The 17,533-nt window shown below is 37.5% G+C and overlaps 1 protein-coding gene across 9 annotated transcripts in view; it reads right to left on the bottom strand.

Annotated features, from left to right (window-relative positions):
• EFCAB6 (EF-hand calcium binding domain 6) overlaps window positions 1–17,533 on the bottom strand; it is a 333,133-nt gene that overhangs the window by 215,986 nt on the left and 99,614 nt on the right. For 8 of the 9 annotated variants that reach the window (XM_037845944.1, XM_037845943.1, XM_037845941.1 and 5 more), the window contains 2 exons: window positions 14,715–14,839; window positions 7,394–7,542 (listed from right to left, as the gene is read on the bottom strand). The exons of the other annotated variant lie outside the window; for it this stretch is intronic. In XM_037845944.1, the coding sequence (XP_037701872.1) occupies window positions 7,394–7,542; window positions 14,715–14,839 (274 nt within the window). The remainder of the gene's footprint in view (window positions 1–7,393; window positions 7,543–14,714; window positions 14,840–17,533) is intronic. 9 annotated transcript variants of the gene reach the window in all.

The following is a 17,533-nucleotide window of genomic DNA, read 5'->3' as shown; positions in this document are numbered from 1 at the left end:
GGTTTATTCCTAGGTATTTGACTTTTTAGGTGCTATTGTAAATGGAATTTTTTTTCTTGATTACATCTTTGGATAGCTCATTACTAGCGTATAGAAGCAACACTGATTTTTACATGTTGATCTTGTATCCTGCCACTTTGCTGAACTTGCTTATTAGCTCAAGTAGTTTTGCTGTGGTTTTTTCTGGATTTTCTAAATATAGGATCATGTCATCCGCAAATAGCAACAGTTTTACTTCTTCCTTTCTAATTTGGATGTTTTATTTCTTTTTGTAGCCTAACTGCTCTAGCTAAAACTTCTAGCACAATGTTGAATAGCAATGGTGGCAGTGAGCATCCTTGTCTTATTCCCAATCTTAGAGAGAAAACTTGAGTCTCTCACCATTGAGTATAATGTTATGCCCTTTATCATGTTGAGGAAGTTTCCTTTGGTTCCTACCTTTTGAAGTGTTTTTATCAGGAAAGGATGCTGAATTTCGTCAAATGCCTTTTCGGCATCAATCAAGATAATCATGTTGTTTTTCCCTTCTAATTTGTTAATGTGGTGTATTAATTGATGCCAACACTGAGTCCTTAAATCGGCCCTATTCACCAGGGGGACTTTCCAGGCCCCAGGTAAGATTACATGGGATACCTTTCATCATGGAGAGGGCAGTGATTTGTCTTCAGGAGTAAGAAACATAGTCTGCATGCACATTTTCCTTTCCTGACTGAAATATTTCTGCCATTACCATCATTTTTGGACCCCCGGAATGCTTTAGCCATCTCTGTGATATCCCATGCAGCCCAGTGTTCAACCAGAGGACCCATTTGAGGATGAAGGGTGGGTGGTGATGGACTCACATCCACAGAATCCATTCAATTCACCACAAAGGCCATCTCCCAGAGCAGCTGGCTTGATGGAATGTTGAATCCCTTGCTGATGAGTCCATTGCAGAGCTGGCTGAGAGAGCATATCCTGTGAGGGAAGGGTGCTACCTTACAGGATGCATCAAGTGCCCTAAACCAGCTGTGATGATGCCACAAAGACATGACACCAAGGACTGGGATCCTGTGAAAGTGAAGTGGGTCCCCTGCCAGGTGAACAGCCCTGTCCAGCCAAGATACTGGCAGAGAAATAAGGGAGACATAGAATGAGCGGTGGAAGCAGGAAGCTCCAATTACCAACTTGGACCTCAGGACCGATATAGTAATGGGAATTTGAGCAGTTGTGTTTTCTGTGGTTCCTCTTTACCTATATCCCACTGCACTGCTAACATCTGACGTTTTAGGTGGAAATAACATCTCCTTGTAAGAAAACGGCAGCTGGCAGGACTCAGAGCTTCTCCTGTTTTAGGGCCTATGAGCTTTCCAGCCCTCACAGAGGACCAGGGTTTCTCATCCCTCTCAGGTCACTGAGATTCAAGATGGGAGACTGCACTGGATGTTCTTTGCTTCCCCAGCCAGACCCCTTCTCTATTCTGCATGGTGCCCCGCTGGACCACGTCAACTGGGCTATAAACATTATTAAACAAAAGGCTAATAATATTGACTGAAAAATCATCGGGGGGCCTTCAGCCAATCAGGAAATGCAGAGAATTCTAATCAGGGGGGAACCCAATCAGGGCACAGGCACGTGGAAAAGTCCAACCTTGAAATCACTCAATATAAATTAAAACCATAACAAGACACCATTATATACCTTCTAAGTTATCAATATTTTAGAACAATGTTAATATTCAATGCTGAAAAGAACATGAAACTAGAATGCTCATATAATGTTGGCGGCAGTGCAAATTGCCACTATCTTTTGAGGGAACAATTTGGCAATCCTTACCAAAATTTGCAAAAGCATTCGCACTCTCTGGCCTCAGAATTTTACTTTTAGAAATATATTCTGAGGAAAGAGCACCCATCCAAGGAAACGCAGTATGTGTCACGGTCCCACGGGCTTCCGCCAGGCCCCAGACCACGCCCCAGGGAGCAGCCGTCGGAGCCGGCAGCCCCTACCCGGGAGGCTTGCCGCCCAGTTCTTCCCCTGGCCGACCCCACTGATGCTTTCCATAGAAGTCTTCCCAGAGCACTCTGTCCAAAGCAGTTCCTCTCTGTTATTCGCCATTATAGTTCCCTGTGGGTTCCTCTCATAGCACTAATCGCATTCGGTATTTTACTGCATTATTCATTTATTTCTGTATTGTCATTCTCCCCACCAGCACGGAAGCCCTATGTGGCAGGGACTTCTCCGAAAGTCCCTAACGTATACCACAGTGCCTGGGATGCAGCAGGTGCTCAAGGACTGTGTGTGGACTGACTGAACAAATGAATGAACAAACACAGGCAAAACTGAAAAGCCCCTAAAGACCCAAATGGTGGTGAAATTGTTAAATACATTCGGATATATAAAATCAAAGAGCCCTAACGATTGTGACTCAATCAAAGCAGCCCCTTTGAAAATGCTGCTTGCTTTCTCTGGATGGAATGTTTTTCTCCAACTCATTCATGGGGGACACTCCTGTTCACCTCTCAAGGTTCAGCTCAGTTCTGTTTACTCTCTGGAGCCTTTCTAACTTCCCAACTAGCAAAAACACATTAGATAAGGCTTGTGGCAACACAGTGGATCTCCCAGCAACCTTCTGGTCTAATCACACAAAAATACTGGAATAGCTATATCCACAAAAAATATTCTAAATACACAGCTGAGGCTGAAACCAAGAAAGGGAAATCTACAGGTGCTAGAAGCAGGGAGAGATAAAAAATTAGAGCAGAAAAAAAAAAAAAAAAAAAAAAAAAAACATGAGTTATTACCGCAACAGCCCAGAGGTTTCATTAGACCCAGAAAGAACAGTCAGCAGTATGTGCTAAATGTGACCTTGGACTGAATGTGGACTCTAAGGTGACCTCGGATTGAATGTAGACTCTAAGAGGTCAGGATTTAATACATTTGGGGCTAGGAGAACTGGGATTATACAAGACTGGAAGAGATTTGGCACAGTTGAAGAGAATTAGTGAATCAGAACTAATCCTAAGAAAATGGGCAGAATGCAGCCCAGCGAGGTAATGACTTGGGAAATACAAAAGAGAGGTTAAGAGCCATGGAGAGTGGAATGAGGAGGTCCACTATATATTTAATAGGAGTTCAAGAAGAAAAGACCAGTGAGAGGGGCTGGAGACCATATTCAAAGAATAAAAGCTGACAATTTTCAAGAATTCATGAAAGACGCAAATCCTCCTGAGTCTGCAAAGTTTAAATAAACATATATCTGTACCAGGGCACAGTGTAGGGAAACCATAGAGTAACAAAAGTAAAGACAACACCTCAAAGGCAGTCGGAAGGAAAACAACGTCCCCTACAAAAAGAGTAGCAAGTAGACCGACAGCCGACTCTTAGCAAAGGAGAGGCTGGAAGACCGTGAGGGACATCTCCAATGTGCTAAGAGAAAATAACTCTCCAACAAGAATTCTAGTCCCTGCTGAATTTTCATGAAGGAGTAATGGTGAAATCAGGACATTTTTTAAAACAAAGACCGAATTTACCATTGGGAGGACCTCACTGAAGGGAAGTGGAATCTTGAAGAAAGGAGTGAGATGTGGGAAGAAGTAATGAGTAAACAAACTCACAGACCATCTAATCAATCAGGGAGAGCACAAACCAACAATAATGACAACGATGCATTCGGGGGCTATGAAAACAAGGCAAAACCAAAACACTGGTCACTGACAACATGTAAGTTGGAAGTGCTCGTTATATTCAGGACAGTAAAAATATTGATTAACTTTACACTTACAACTTTAGAATGCATGCTAAAAATTTAAGAGTAACCAATAGAAACAGAAATAAAATGTGTATGCCCCAAAATAATAGAGGGAAAAAAGAGTGATAAAAGAAAACTCAGCCAATAGCAAACAAGATAGAAAAGGAAAAAGGAAAGAAAGAGCTGAGTAATGGAAAGTACAAAAGATAAAGTCATGGGGAAAAAATCCAAACATTTCAGTCACAACAAATGGAAACAAACTGCACTTGACAGTTAAAAGGCAAAGATTATAATTTTGGAATTTAAAAATCCTTCTATAGGCTACTTCACAGGAAACACACCTAAAGCAGGACAACAAAAGAGTATAAATGAAAGGTTGGGAAAAAGTATACCTGACAAATACTAATCAAAAGAAAACTGCTATGGTTATTTTGATATCAGATAAGAGAAACCCAAAATGGCATTCACAAAGATAAAAGGGTTATAACATAATGATAAAGGGAAACTATTCACCAGGAAGATATGACAGATCTGTACTTCTGGTCATGTGCACCAGGAGACATGTACATCACACATAATTCCTAAAATTATCACTTGGGCATCCAGGTTGTTTGCTGCTGTCCCTTGTGCTGTTCCCATGGGAACTCTGGGTTAATGTGACAAAGCGCATGACTCAGAAATCCCTGGGTTCCCAGATATAACAGCTCTTAACAGCCACAACCCTAGCCACCCTTAGCCCCCTTATTATATGCTGCCATCATATTCTTCATGGACATTATCACTCTTGTAAGCCACTCCGCCTTGGGAACTATTTGTTATTTGTTTCTGCATTCTCAGCACTCACCATAATACCTGGCAGAAAAAGGCACTCAATAAATGTTTGCTGAATGAATGACATTTTATACATCCATTAAAATGATAATTTTGAAGACTATGAGGCCAATATGAAAATGCTTATAATATGTATTTTGATTAAAAAAACACAATATATGAAGATGACTGTATAATTATATAGCTTATATGCTGTGACTGTGTGATTGTGAAAACTTATGGTGCACATTTCCTTCACCCAGTGTATGGATAAATGAGTAGAAAAATGGGTCAAAAAGTAAATGAATAATAGGGAGGAGGAGGGGTATGGGATGTTTTAGGTGTTCTGTTTTACTTTTATTTTTGTTATTTTTTTTTATTTTGAGTTTTTGGAGTAATGAAAATGTTCAAAAATGTGGTGATGAATGCACAACTATATGATGATACTGTGAGCAACTGCTGTATACTTTGGATGACTGTATGGTATGTGAATATGTTTCAATAAAATTGCACTAAAAACAATATAAAACTAAAGATGCACTTTGATTATGAATACGTAAAACAATATACAATATATGTGTATGTGAACACAAAATGGAAGAAAATGTGAAAAAATGAAAAGAGTTAAATTTGTTAGGTAAGGTGCATAAAGACTTTTTTGTTTTTAATTTTGATTACTGCTATTAAATGATTAGCAGTATAATTTTGAAAAGAGAATAAAAAGAAATGTCTCAACAACTGTTAGCTATACAAGAGAGTAACTTCTAGAAGATTTCACCATGTACAGGCAGGACAATGGAACTATTTTCTGAGCCACAAAATAATAGTTACTCGCAGAGCCACATGCCTCTCGCTCTAGGAGCCTTGGTGTCAGCATACAGCGATTCTCTGGGGCTGTTGAGGGGGCAGAGAAGGAAAGCAGAGTGCACGGCCGGCCTAGCTGAGGGCCATTTTCTTCCTTCTTCTCACTAGTCTCTCCTTTCCCGATGGTTTCCACCAAGCATCCTAAGTTTTTCAGGGTACTCTTTCCCTTAGCTTCTACCCCACTTCCCCTGAGAAAAGGTTCTCCTGGGTTCCTTGGACAGAAAACCAGGTAAATTAAAGAAGGTGGGCCTCACCCAGACTCCGATTTCTAGATAGACTAATTGCAGGGCTTTGTGGATAAATAGCTGATCCTGGGACCCAGGCAGAAAACGCACCAAATGAGCCTGGAACGTCTCATTCTACTCGAAAGCAAGAAAGAGAGAAAGACCAGTGGGGTGACGCCAACAGGACTTGGGAGCCAACCCGAAGAGGCTCCCACAGGCCAAGATGGAACGAATTTCATTATCAATAAGAATAATGACTAATTAACTGAAACACATCACATACATTTAAATTCATGAGTTTATAATAATACATATTTTGAAAAACACTAGGGAAACAATTCATTATTTTGAAGAGCAGTAAATGAAGGGAAATAATCAAGGATATCCTGCCTTTCCTATAGTAACTGTGCCTCATTGTTACCAAATAGTTGAGGGAAAGTTTTCATTATAGAAGTATCCCAACTAATAAAAGAAGAAATTTTAGAAGCAGAATATCACTGCTTTATAAGCTGCAATGAATCAATGAGGTACGATCAACAACGGCTGCTAACAACAAAAAGAGAGACAGCCAGTCAAGACATGTTTTCTGATAGAAGTATATCACCACCAAGGACAAATAGCATATCATCTCATGGATATGAATTAATTAGAATAACCATACTCAAAAAGTCAGAATCTAGCATACAGGTTACCAGGAGATGAGGTGGGATAGGGAACAGGGAGTTAAGGCTTAAATTGCACCGAGTTTTTATTTGGAATGATGGAAGAGTTGTGGTGATGGTAGCATCACACTGTGAATGTAATTAACAGCACTTCATTAAATATTTGAATGTGATTAAAAGGGGAAATTTTAGGTTGTATTTTGTTATTAGAGTAAAAATTTTTTTTAATCCACGGAACTGCACAACAGAAACAGTGAACCCCTATGGTAAACTGTGGACTACGGTTAAAAGTACAATTATAAAAATGTGCTTTCATAAATTTTAACAAATGTACCAAACTAATGCAAAGTGTTAATAATAGGATGGAATATGGGAACCCTGTATGTTTTGCATGATAGTTCTATAAACCCACAATTTCTATGATTTAAAAAAAGTATATCACAACCTACAAACTACTCTTGTCAAAAAAACTGAACACGAATCTGTTTCTCTGGGTTGGGAGTGGTGAGACAGGGGAACACGTTAAATGCCACTGTGGGTTGCAATCAGTCAAATCTGGATTGCAACAAACTCCACAAACAACCCTGTTTCTTCTACAAATACATAGATTGAAAAAGAGTTGAGACAAGTCAACCAATTGCAATATATAGATCTTATTTGGATCATGTTTAAAATAAATTGTAAAAGAAGATGTGATCTGTTACATTTGAACCCTAACTGGACATTTATTAATATTCTTGATAGTTCTATTAGCTGTGAAAATGATATTTTTGCCATGTTTTTAAAAGGACCTCTTATCTGTTAGAGCGACATACTGAAATCTTTTCAGATGCAATGATACGATGTCTGGTACTTGCTTCAAAAACCTCTGGGGTTGAGGAAGAATGGGGAGGGATATCAATGAAATCCAGTCTGACCATGATTTAGAAATTGTTGAAGTTGGGTAGTGGGTACAGCGGAGTTCATTATATTATTCTCTTTACTGTTGTATAAGTTTGAAAGATTCAATAATAAAAAGTCTAAAACATCAATTAAAAATAAATGAGGTTTATTCTCGCGGTTGGTGTTTGAAAAAAATGTCATGGAAACAATGGGACTCTTACCTTTTCATTAACTGGATAAAAATCCTTCTTGGTAACTGGCATACAAACGTGTCAAGGACGACCTTTAGGTAATTCAAAGATACATATCCACCTTTGGCAGGGTCTCCTGCACTGAGGGCTTTTTCAACCTTTTCATAGGACTTCGAAAGCTGAAATGAATTAAAATTAGAGCGTTGCATTCATAAAAATCAACTTCATGGAGCTACTCAACCATTTTATGTTTGCCAAATCCTCTTCACATCTTCCTCTCCAAAAACTGATCAAAAAGGTTACTATGGCATGTACTGAACTTCAAATGTTTAATTGATGAGCTCACTACAAAACAGAACTCCCAGTCACAGCTACACGACTGACAAGGCAGAGAAGTTTCTCAGGGAAAAACAGCACGTATAATAGCTCTCCCTCAAATTTCACAGCTAAAAATACTTGGTGGATCTGCCAGTTTGATACATCTTTCTTAATATACTTTCAAGCCATCCCTACTGTGAGCCCACACCATGCTTCTCCTGTCTGAATCAGGTCAGTCAAACAAAAAAGCCGGCAACATTTCATTAAGAATAGAAGTAGCTTTTACGGTAAGGAAAATTATTAATATAAGGATTTCATATGCATAATATACATTGGACATTTCTTTAATCATTCTTTTTTTTTTAAATGGGGAATTACAAAGAGCCTGAGTGAATGAGCTATTCTTATGGGACTTCTAAAGTAGGTTAACTGCTGATTTTCTTATGACTCACAAAAATACTATGGAAATTGGCTTTATTTCCAAAGGTTTTCCTGCTGTTTACTATTGAGCAATAACAATATTCTCCAATATTTTAAACCCTCCCTACTTTTTCTGGATTCAGTTTTTCCTGCTACTGGGACAAGAAGATAAAATAACTACCAACTTGGAGTAAAAGGTGACTTAAAATAAAAGCTGCTGGAACATGGAAATATAAGTATAAGAGTCTGTATCTTCTAAAGAAAGAAGCAGAGTCACTAATGTTTCCTTTGGGTGCACAGGAATGTTGGAAATCTAAGGAGAAAAGCTTTTAAAAAACATTTAGGGACTCACAGGACCTAAGTTTCTTGGAAAGTTGTATAAAATTAGACAAAAACGTGGCTACATTGTCCCTGCTCTCTTTCAGAGAGGTGGGCTGCATTTGGGGAAGACACGAGTGGAGACAACACAGATCAGACTTGGAGAAAGTCCCAGTGTATTTGTTGCTTTAATGAAACCCATTTTTAAAATCTTAATGATATTTGGTCTCCAACAGGGGTTTTCTCAGGAGATGATATCTGATATAACAAAGAACTTTCAGAAAAAGAGCAGGGAATGAAACAAATAGTATCTTTGTGACAAGTGTAACCTCTCAGGAATTTTCACCATTACTATTTATAAAGGAGGTTCAAGTCTTTATTTAAAAGAAAAAAAAAAAAGGAAGCACTTCAGAAAAGTATAAAAAAGAAGTCTCACCATCCAAAGTTTTGCATATAGTGTTCCAAAAACTCCCAATATGATCACATGAATGTATAGTATTTTTAAAAATGGGAACATACTATATGTTCAGGTTTGAAAATGCTTTTTTTCATTTAACCGTGTGTCATGAAATTTTCCCCATAAGAATTAGTATGCATCTAAATCATTCTTTTAAGTGATATATGTTATCCCCTCATATTATTGATGGATGTTCTAGTTTGCTAATGCTGCAGAATGCAAAACACCAGAGATGGATTGGCTTTTATAAAAGGGGGTTTATTTGGCTACACAGTTACAGTCTTAAGGCCATAAAGTGTCCAAGGTAACACATCAGTAATCGGGTACCTTCACTGGAGGATGGCCAATGGCGTCCGGAAAACCTCTGTTAGCTGGGAAGGCACGTGGCTGGCGTCTGCTCCAAAGTTCTGGTTTCAAAATGGCTTTCTCCCAGGATGTTCCTCTCTAGCAAGCTTGCTCCTCTTCAAAACATCACTCACAGCTGCACTGAGTTCCTTCTCTTTGAGTCATCTCATTTACATAGCTCCACTGATCAAGGCCCACCCTGAATGGGTGGGGCCATTGCCTCCATGGGAATATCTCATCAGAGTCATCACCCACAGCCGGGTGGGGCACATTCCAAGCAAATCTAATCAGCATCAAAACGTCTGCCCCACAAGACTACATCAAAGATAATGGCATTTGGGGGACACAATACATTCAAACTGGCACAATGGACTAGCAAAAAGTTCACCCATTTTCCATGTTTATACATATAATTTTCATGAATGACTCCCTGATCACCAATCCAAATGAGGTTCCTTATGTTATTTTCTCTCATAACACAGTGTCCTTTTCTGTCACAGCCCTCAACAACATGTGTATTTATGAATGTGTTTATTTGTTTACCATCCCCCCCCATGTAAGGTCATGTAATCTCCATTACAGCAGGTTTTGTGTCCTTTTTGTTCACTACTAATTACCTAGAATGAAGCACAAGCCTGGCGTGCAGTAGGCAATCAATAACTATTTGTAAAAATGGATTTTTTTTTTAACAAAAAAACAGTGTTCTAAAGAAAGTTTGGAAAATGTAAACAGCTGCTCACCCTTGTGCTGGTTTGAATGTATTATGTCCCCCAGAAAAAGCCATATTCTTTGATGCACTCTTGTGGGGCAGACATATTAGTGGGGATTAAGTGGTATGTTTGGATTAGGTTGTTTGCATGGAAATGTGCCCCACCCAACTGTAGGTGATAACTCTAATGATATATTTCCATGGAGGCATGGCCCCACCCATTCAGGGTGGGCCTGATCAGTGGAGCCATATAAACGAGCTGACAAACAGAAGGAACTCAGTGCAGCTGTGAGTGACATTTTCAAGAGAAGGTACAGCCAAGAGGGACACTTTGAAGAAAGCACAGGAGCTGCAGATGGGAGACATTTTGTAGATGGCCGTTGAAAGCAGACTTTTGCTCTGGAGAAGCTAAGAGAGGACAAATACCCCAAGTGCAACTAAGAGTGACATTTTTGAGGAACTGCTGCCTAGAGAGGAACGTCCTGGGAGAAAGCCATTTTTTTTTTTTTTAATCTTCATTTTATTGAGATATATTCATATACCACGCAGTCATACAAAACAAATCGTACTTTCGATTGTTCACAGTACCATTACATAGTTGTACATTCATCACCCAAATCAATCCCTGACACCTTCATTAGCACACACACAAGAATAACAAGAATAATAATTAGAGTGAAAAAGAGCAATTGAAGTAAAAAAGAACACTGGGTACCTTTGTCTGTTTGTTTCCTTCCCCTATTTTTCTACTCATCCATCCATAAACTAGACAAAGTGGAGTGTGGTCCTTATGGCTTTCCCAATCCCCTTGTCACCCCTCATAAGCTACATTTTTATACAACTGTCTTCGAGATTCATGGGTTCTGGGTTGTAGTTTGATAGTTTCAGGTATCCACCACCAGCTACCCCAATTCTTTAGAACCTAAAAAGGGTTGTCTAAAGTGTGCGTAAGAGTGCCCACCAGAGTGACCTCTCGGCTCCTTTTGGATTCTCTCTGCCACTGAAGCTTATTTCATTTCCGAGAAAGCCATTTTGAAACCAGAACTTTGAAGCAGACGCCAGCCACGTACCTTCCCAGCTAACAGAGGTTTTCCGGACACCATTGGCCATCCTCCAGTGAAGGTACCCGATTGTTGATGTGTTACCTTGGACACTTTATGACCTTAAGACTGTAACTATGTAACCAAATAAACCCCCTTTTATAAAAGCCAATCCATCTCTGGTGTTTTGCATTCCAGCAGCATTATCAAACTAGAACAACCCTCATCAGTAAAAAGGGAAATGACAACATCATGGCTGAGATACTATTTCATCTGCATCAGACTGACAAAAGTTAAAAAGTCTAACAATATTAAATGTCGGTGCGCATACGGGGCAATAGAAACTCATATATTTCTGGTGGGAGTGTAAAATGATGCTTTGGAAAACAATTGGATTCTGCCAATTAAAGCTAAGGAGCATGTTCACTACAATTTAGCAGTTCATTCCAGCCTAGGTGTGCACCAGAAGGTGTGTCTACCACCACTTGTGGTGGTGGTGTTTGGATTAGCACCAAACAGGAAGCAATCCAAATGCTCATCAATGGGAGAATGTAAAATCTGTGCAGCATGTATATAATGGCCAATGGTATAGCAATGAAACTGGCATTACAGCTACATCCATAATACGCATTCTAAGCATAAAGAGGATGAAAAGAAATGGATTTGCAAATATGCAAACATGCCATAGAAAAAGAAAAAAAGAAAGATATCAGTCTGTAAGGAAACAATACAAGAAATACAAACAAATCCCCTGCAGACTTTTCATGCCCGTGCCATAAAAACAGGAACTTACATGAATATAATTCATTAAAAGAGCAGCTTGAAGACAAGATGATAAAACAATGAAAGAGATGGAAAGGGGTACTTCAAAGCCAAGGAAACAAACAAAATGATGCCTTTGCAGGAACTATAAAAAATTAGAAAAGCCAAAATAAGAGACAAGGCTGAAATTAAAATTAGTGATAAAGAAACGGGCTTGAAAGAATCTCAAGGAAGTCAGAGGAAAAAGATAAAGAGACTAAAGCCATTTGAGAGAAGACAATCGCCATAACGACAGACAAAGATGACCCAATATAAGTCTAACTGAGAATACCATGCAAAGAAGGGAAGGAGGAAAGGGGAGGAGGGAGCAGAGGGAGGGAAAGTTTTTAGTGTTTTGACACAGGAAAAATTTTCCTAAAATGAAGGAAGAACTAAATCAGTACACCAAAAGAACACATGGTGTTCCTGGAGACTATGACTAAATGCTCCATGCTGAGATATAGCTTAGCTTTACTTTTTTAATTTTGAAGATAGAGAAAGAATTCTTTAGGCATCCAGGTAGAAGAAGAAAATAACAAGGGGTGAAAATCAGGTTCACTTCAGGCTTCTTGACAGCAACACCCAATGCCAGAGGACAGTGGAAAAATATTTACAACATTTTGAGGAAAAGATAGAATGATGGAGGAATTATATCCAGCCAAGTTGTTTTCAAACATAAAAGCAAGAGGCAGAGTGTTTCAAATACGAAAAAAAAAAAACAAACAGAAAAAACACCACAGAGGGAATAAAGCACCCATGAGCCTTTCTTAAGGAAATTACTTGACAATGAAATCCAGGCAACCAAAAAAATAAATCAAAATAAAGAACTCGGAGAGGGATAAAAACTGTGGTCAGCACTGAAGTATAGTGATGCACATTAAATCCATGGAAATATAATAATGAAGGCAAAATTCAGGGAATTATGGTAACAGAACAGAATGTAAATATTATGAAGTCTGACTAAGAACAAAATATTAACAGCAGAAATGGTGAGCTGGGGAGAGAGGGGTAGGAAGAAACACACGGGCACCAGCCACTCCTGAAATCTTCAGAGCAGAAAGCCCATCCACATGGTCTGGAATTGAGACATCCTTCAAAAACACCCGAATTTCTCCAGCTCCTAATGACTTTCTTAACCTCTTTCCTTATCTTAAAGTCACTTTGGACCCTGATACCTCTTGTGGTAAAAGAAATATTTATCCAAAGTTCAGCAATGTCTTCAGTTTCACTTAAAGACAGTGCTGTGGATTTAAGGGCATGGATTTTGGAACTACGGTGCTTGGGTTGGAAACTTGGCTCCAGGACTTGCTGCAGGGTAACCTTGAGCAAATCAGTTTAGCTATCGGGCCTCGGGTTCCTCGACTTAGAACTGAGGTCATGTTAGTGCCTGACTCAGGGAGCTGCTATGAAGGTGGACTAGGATAGAAGACGCCCCATAAAAGCGTAATGATGACTGTGATGATATTTCTTTTCCTTCTGGTAAATTTAAATATGATTTAATTTAAATAAAATATTTAAATTAGTTTATTAAATTTAAACAAGAATAGCATGATCCTATTCTTAAAAAACTATTTGTATCTACCCACTAACCTAGCCACCTTTCTTATAGGAATAAAGAGAGGCCTAGAAATACGTTCACCTACACCTTTGATTATTTCTGGTGGTGGATAATAATTACCACCAAATAATTCATTACTTGAGTCTCTGTACTTTTCAGAATTGCTTACATTTTTTTTTTTGTAATGGTCATGTGTCTCTTTATGAAAACAATAAAGTCATTAGCGACAACAGCAGAAAACAAGTTCACCAATCTAGTGACAGTATATAAAAGTGATCACCTCTGTGATATCCTTAATCAAAATAGGCTTTTGTTAGTTCTTTCCTCACTGGCATTTGGCTATGGGAAAGTTTATAATAATTTGTAAAACACACATAGGGATGTTAGGAACAGTTATTCTTTATCTGTCATTTATGTTGCAAATACGTAGCCAAGTCATAAAGGCAAAGATTGATAAATTTCACTACCTGACAACAAAAAAGCTTTTGTATGGGTAAAACGGCTGGGATTTACTTCTTGCTTAAAAGAGAGTCTCACTTTCAAGATTAAACAATTTTCACCCACTTTATTTTTACATTTAACTAGCTGATGCATATAGAATTCATTTTGTTGTGAATTTTCAAAAAATTCAGCATTTTTACCCAAATGGCTGGCTTAATATCACAATAATAATTATTGAATAATCCACTCCCTACTCCTACCACACTTTATTGAGATGCCTCATATTATATGCTAAATTCATATATGAAATTTGCTCCATTATCCAACTATTCTTTTAAATCACTTTGCATGTCTATTGCTGCACCAGTGCCATATTGTCTTAATTCACCCACCTCTAGAACATATTTTGTATGCAGTAGGAAAGTCCTCTATTATAATTTATTTCAAAAGAAAAAATAATATATATCCAGATTCAGGGAGATCAGGCATTAATATTGAACCTTCCAAACCAAGAACTAGAAAAGTTTTCTTAATTTATTCAAGTTTTCTTTTACGTTACTCAAAGTGTTATAATTTATTTATATAAGGCCTTTGTTTTCTAATTAGATTTAGTATGTGAGAGCCAAATGGCTCTACCATTTACTAGCTATGTAACCTATTGCTTCAGCTACTACTGCTGCAACAGTACTAGAAGATTGTTATTTTGTGTTTGTGAGTTTTTTGGCTTTTTTGCAACAATTAACTCATCATAAATCAATTAACTCATCATCACCATCACCAATACTGATGTATTATTGTTATTAAGGAGATAGAGGAAGTCTCAGAGCTTTAGGAGATTTAGGTTGGCCCCAAATTAATTTTAGAAAAGTCTGGATCTATAGCTTCTACTTGGCTTCTTCCACACTTTAGATACTCTGGTATTAAGAAAGGAGAATATGGCTTACCTCTTGGCAAAAAGTCTTCTCAATTTCATCTAAGTTGTATTTTTTCCAGATATCTTCGGTAGATTTAGACCTGGATAAGCACTCCTTTTTGAAATTTTTGACTTGCTGATTCCCCCCTAAGACTTCTATTAAAACAAAACAGCCTTTAGCATATGAACATTCCCAAAGGTACATTTAAATATTAAGTGTTTCCTTTTAATCATCACTTGTCTGATAAAAATGAAGACATGAGGAACCAAGAAAGTGATGAAGCATCAAACAAATGGTGTTGAAATAACTGGATGGTCATTTTGGAAAACAAAAAAATTAGTCTCCTCCTTGCTATCATATTCTTGAATATGAAGTGTAATAATGAAGCCATAACAGTAGTAGAAGAAAATTAAGGTGAATGTAATGCATAATCTTAGTATGAGAAGACCCTTCCAAGGAGAATATCTAAGAAATCTTTTAAATAATTGATAAATCTGACAGTATAAATATTTAATTTTTATTTGGTTAAAAAACCCACTAATAACAGTGAAAGGAAAATAAGTGGGAGGAAACTATAGTTAATATACATGGAAAATACAAGTTAATTTCCATAATATAGAAGTAGTTTTTATGCATTAATAAGATAAATATAAACATCCAAAATAAAAATAGGCTAAGGTCATAAATAGGTACTTGACATTCAAAAGGAGCTACAAAAATCCAATAAATGTTTGAAGAACTGCGAAATCACTGGTGATTTTAAAAGTCTAATGAAAACAACATTTTTTCATTTGTCAAATAGGCAGGGATTGAAGGGAATTATAAGAACCAGTTCTGGTTTATATATAGAAAACCTGGTACTTAAATACCCTTAAATCCCCTTCTAGAACTTCATACTAATAGAAAATAGGACCACTGAACAAATGTATATGGAAAAGGATATTTTCTGTATTTTTTTAAGAGAAAAAAGTTGGTCATCTAAATGCCCATTAATAGAGGATTCATTTTATAAATTATGGCCTGATGAAATACTACACAGACTTTGAAAAGACAGGGGCATGTCTACATTTACGGACATGAAAAATTTTCCCTGAAACATATTGTTCTGTGATTGAAAAGATGACTAGCATAATTCAATTTCCATTTTCCCACTTATTTGGAATACCTGTCTATCTATCCATCCATTCATCCATCTATCTATGCATTGAAAAAAAATTCTGGGAGGACAATACTCCAAAAACAATACTGTGGTAGGATTCAGGGGATAAGGATTGCAGGGGAATGTTATTTTGTGCTTGTGAGTTTTCTGGCTTTTTTGCAACAAGCATATATTACTTTTATAATATAAAAGAATGAAATAAATCTAAAATATAGCACTTTTCTTTCTCAAAGTGAACTGCAAAGAATCACAAATGGTTTCCCAGATTTATTTCCTAAAATGTCTGCAAATAAACTTCAGCCAAATTAAGCACACTTATACACTCAGCTGTAGTTAACAAACTGCCTGGCATCTGGAATTCCATTTTCTACCTCCAAAAAAAAAAAAAAACAAACACAAAAAACAGTCTCCCCCTGTGAATCCCTCTGGGCTACATAATAATAATAACACACAAAGCCCGTCCTTTAGAACTTGGTCTGGAATTCTTAGTCCTCAGTGAGTCAAACATTTGAAACATGGAATCTTAGAACATACAAGCTGCAAGAAGCTCCACAGATGATGTAACAGAACCTCATGGAGAGATCAGGAAGCTAAGTCACAGTAATGAGCAACTAGGCCAAGCATACAGAGGTCTCCTGCCCAGGACTTCAGATCTGAGTCCTGTGTTCACTCCACTCTGGGACACCAATACTCTAATGGCGATTCATAGGAGCACACACAGCACACCTCTGGAAACCCATTTGTGCTCCATTTAAACAATATGCCGGGGTCTGCACACTGGAGAGCTGGCTAAGGCATGAATCCTGCCCTTGGGGAGCAAAGATTCCAAATAATAAGAGGCTCTACCATTTACTAGCTATGTAACCTATTGCTTCAGCATCCCCATTGCAAAAAGAGACTGAAAATAGTGCCTATTATGTAGTGTTGTTGAGAGGATGAAATAGTAAATGTACATGCCTGGCACTCAGTAGACAATATATATTAGCTATATATTGATTAATGTGAGATTTTTAAAATGATAGGAGACATAGAAGAACAATATCAATAAAAGTTAGAAAAACTCAACAATTAGTTAATGGAACTCAGGGACAAATTAGAAAAAAAAAGAAATAAATCATTTCAGAAATGAAGACTACACTAAAAGCAAGACAATGCCTTAAAAATAATAAAAGGTATAAAAAGAAAAATATCGAGTAAGAAAAAAAAGAAAGAAAGAAGGAAGAGAGGGAAGGAAGAATGAAAAGAGAGGGAGGGAAGGAAGAAGGAAGGAAAGACGACTTGTGAGAAAGTTACAGTCTAGTAGAGAGACAAAAAAACTTTTTTCATCCAAAATACATGTAATATGAATCACTAAGAAGAGACTCAAGCAATGGACCAGAACAAATACTAAAAATTATAATTCAAGAAAAATTTCTTGAAATAAAAGACAAAATTGCCAATTTAAATAGCACATTTAAATTATGAGTACCCAACATCATAACATATTCTAGCAAAACTACTGGGCTTCAAATAAAACTAAAAAATCTTTTGGACATCAAGGCAAAAAGATCAAGTCACTATTAATAAGGGAAATAAAATCAGATTGCCATCAAACCTTTCCTCAGCTAAACTTTACATCACAAGGCTGTGATGAAAATGTAAGCTACTTAAGGAAGAAAATTTGAGCCAAGGCAAACATTTTTCAAGAGTT

Source organism: Choloepus didactylus, chromosome 8 (assembly GCF_015220235.1).
Source record: "Choloepus didactylus isolate mChoDid1 chromosome 8, mChoDid1.pri, whole genome shotgun sequence".
Taxonomy (NCBI): Eukaryota; Metazoa; Chordata; class Mammalia; order Pilosa; family Megalonychidae; genus Choloepus; species Choloepus didactylus.
The sequence above is the reverse complement of the archived record's forward strand: the minus strand, read 5'-3'. Positions and strand labels throughout refer to the sequence as shown.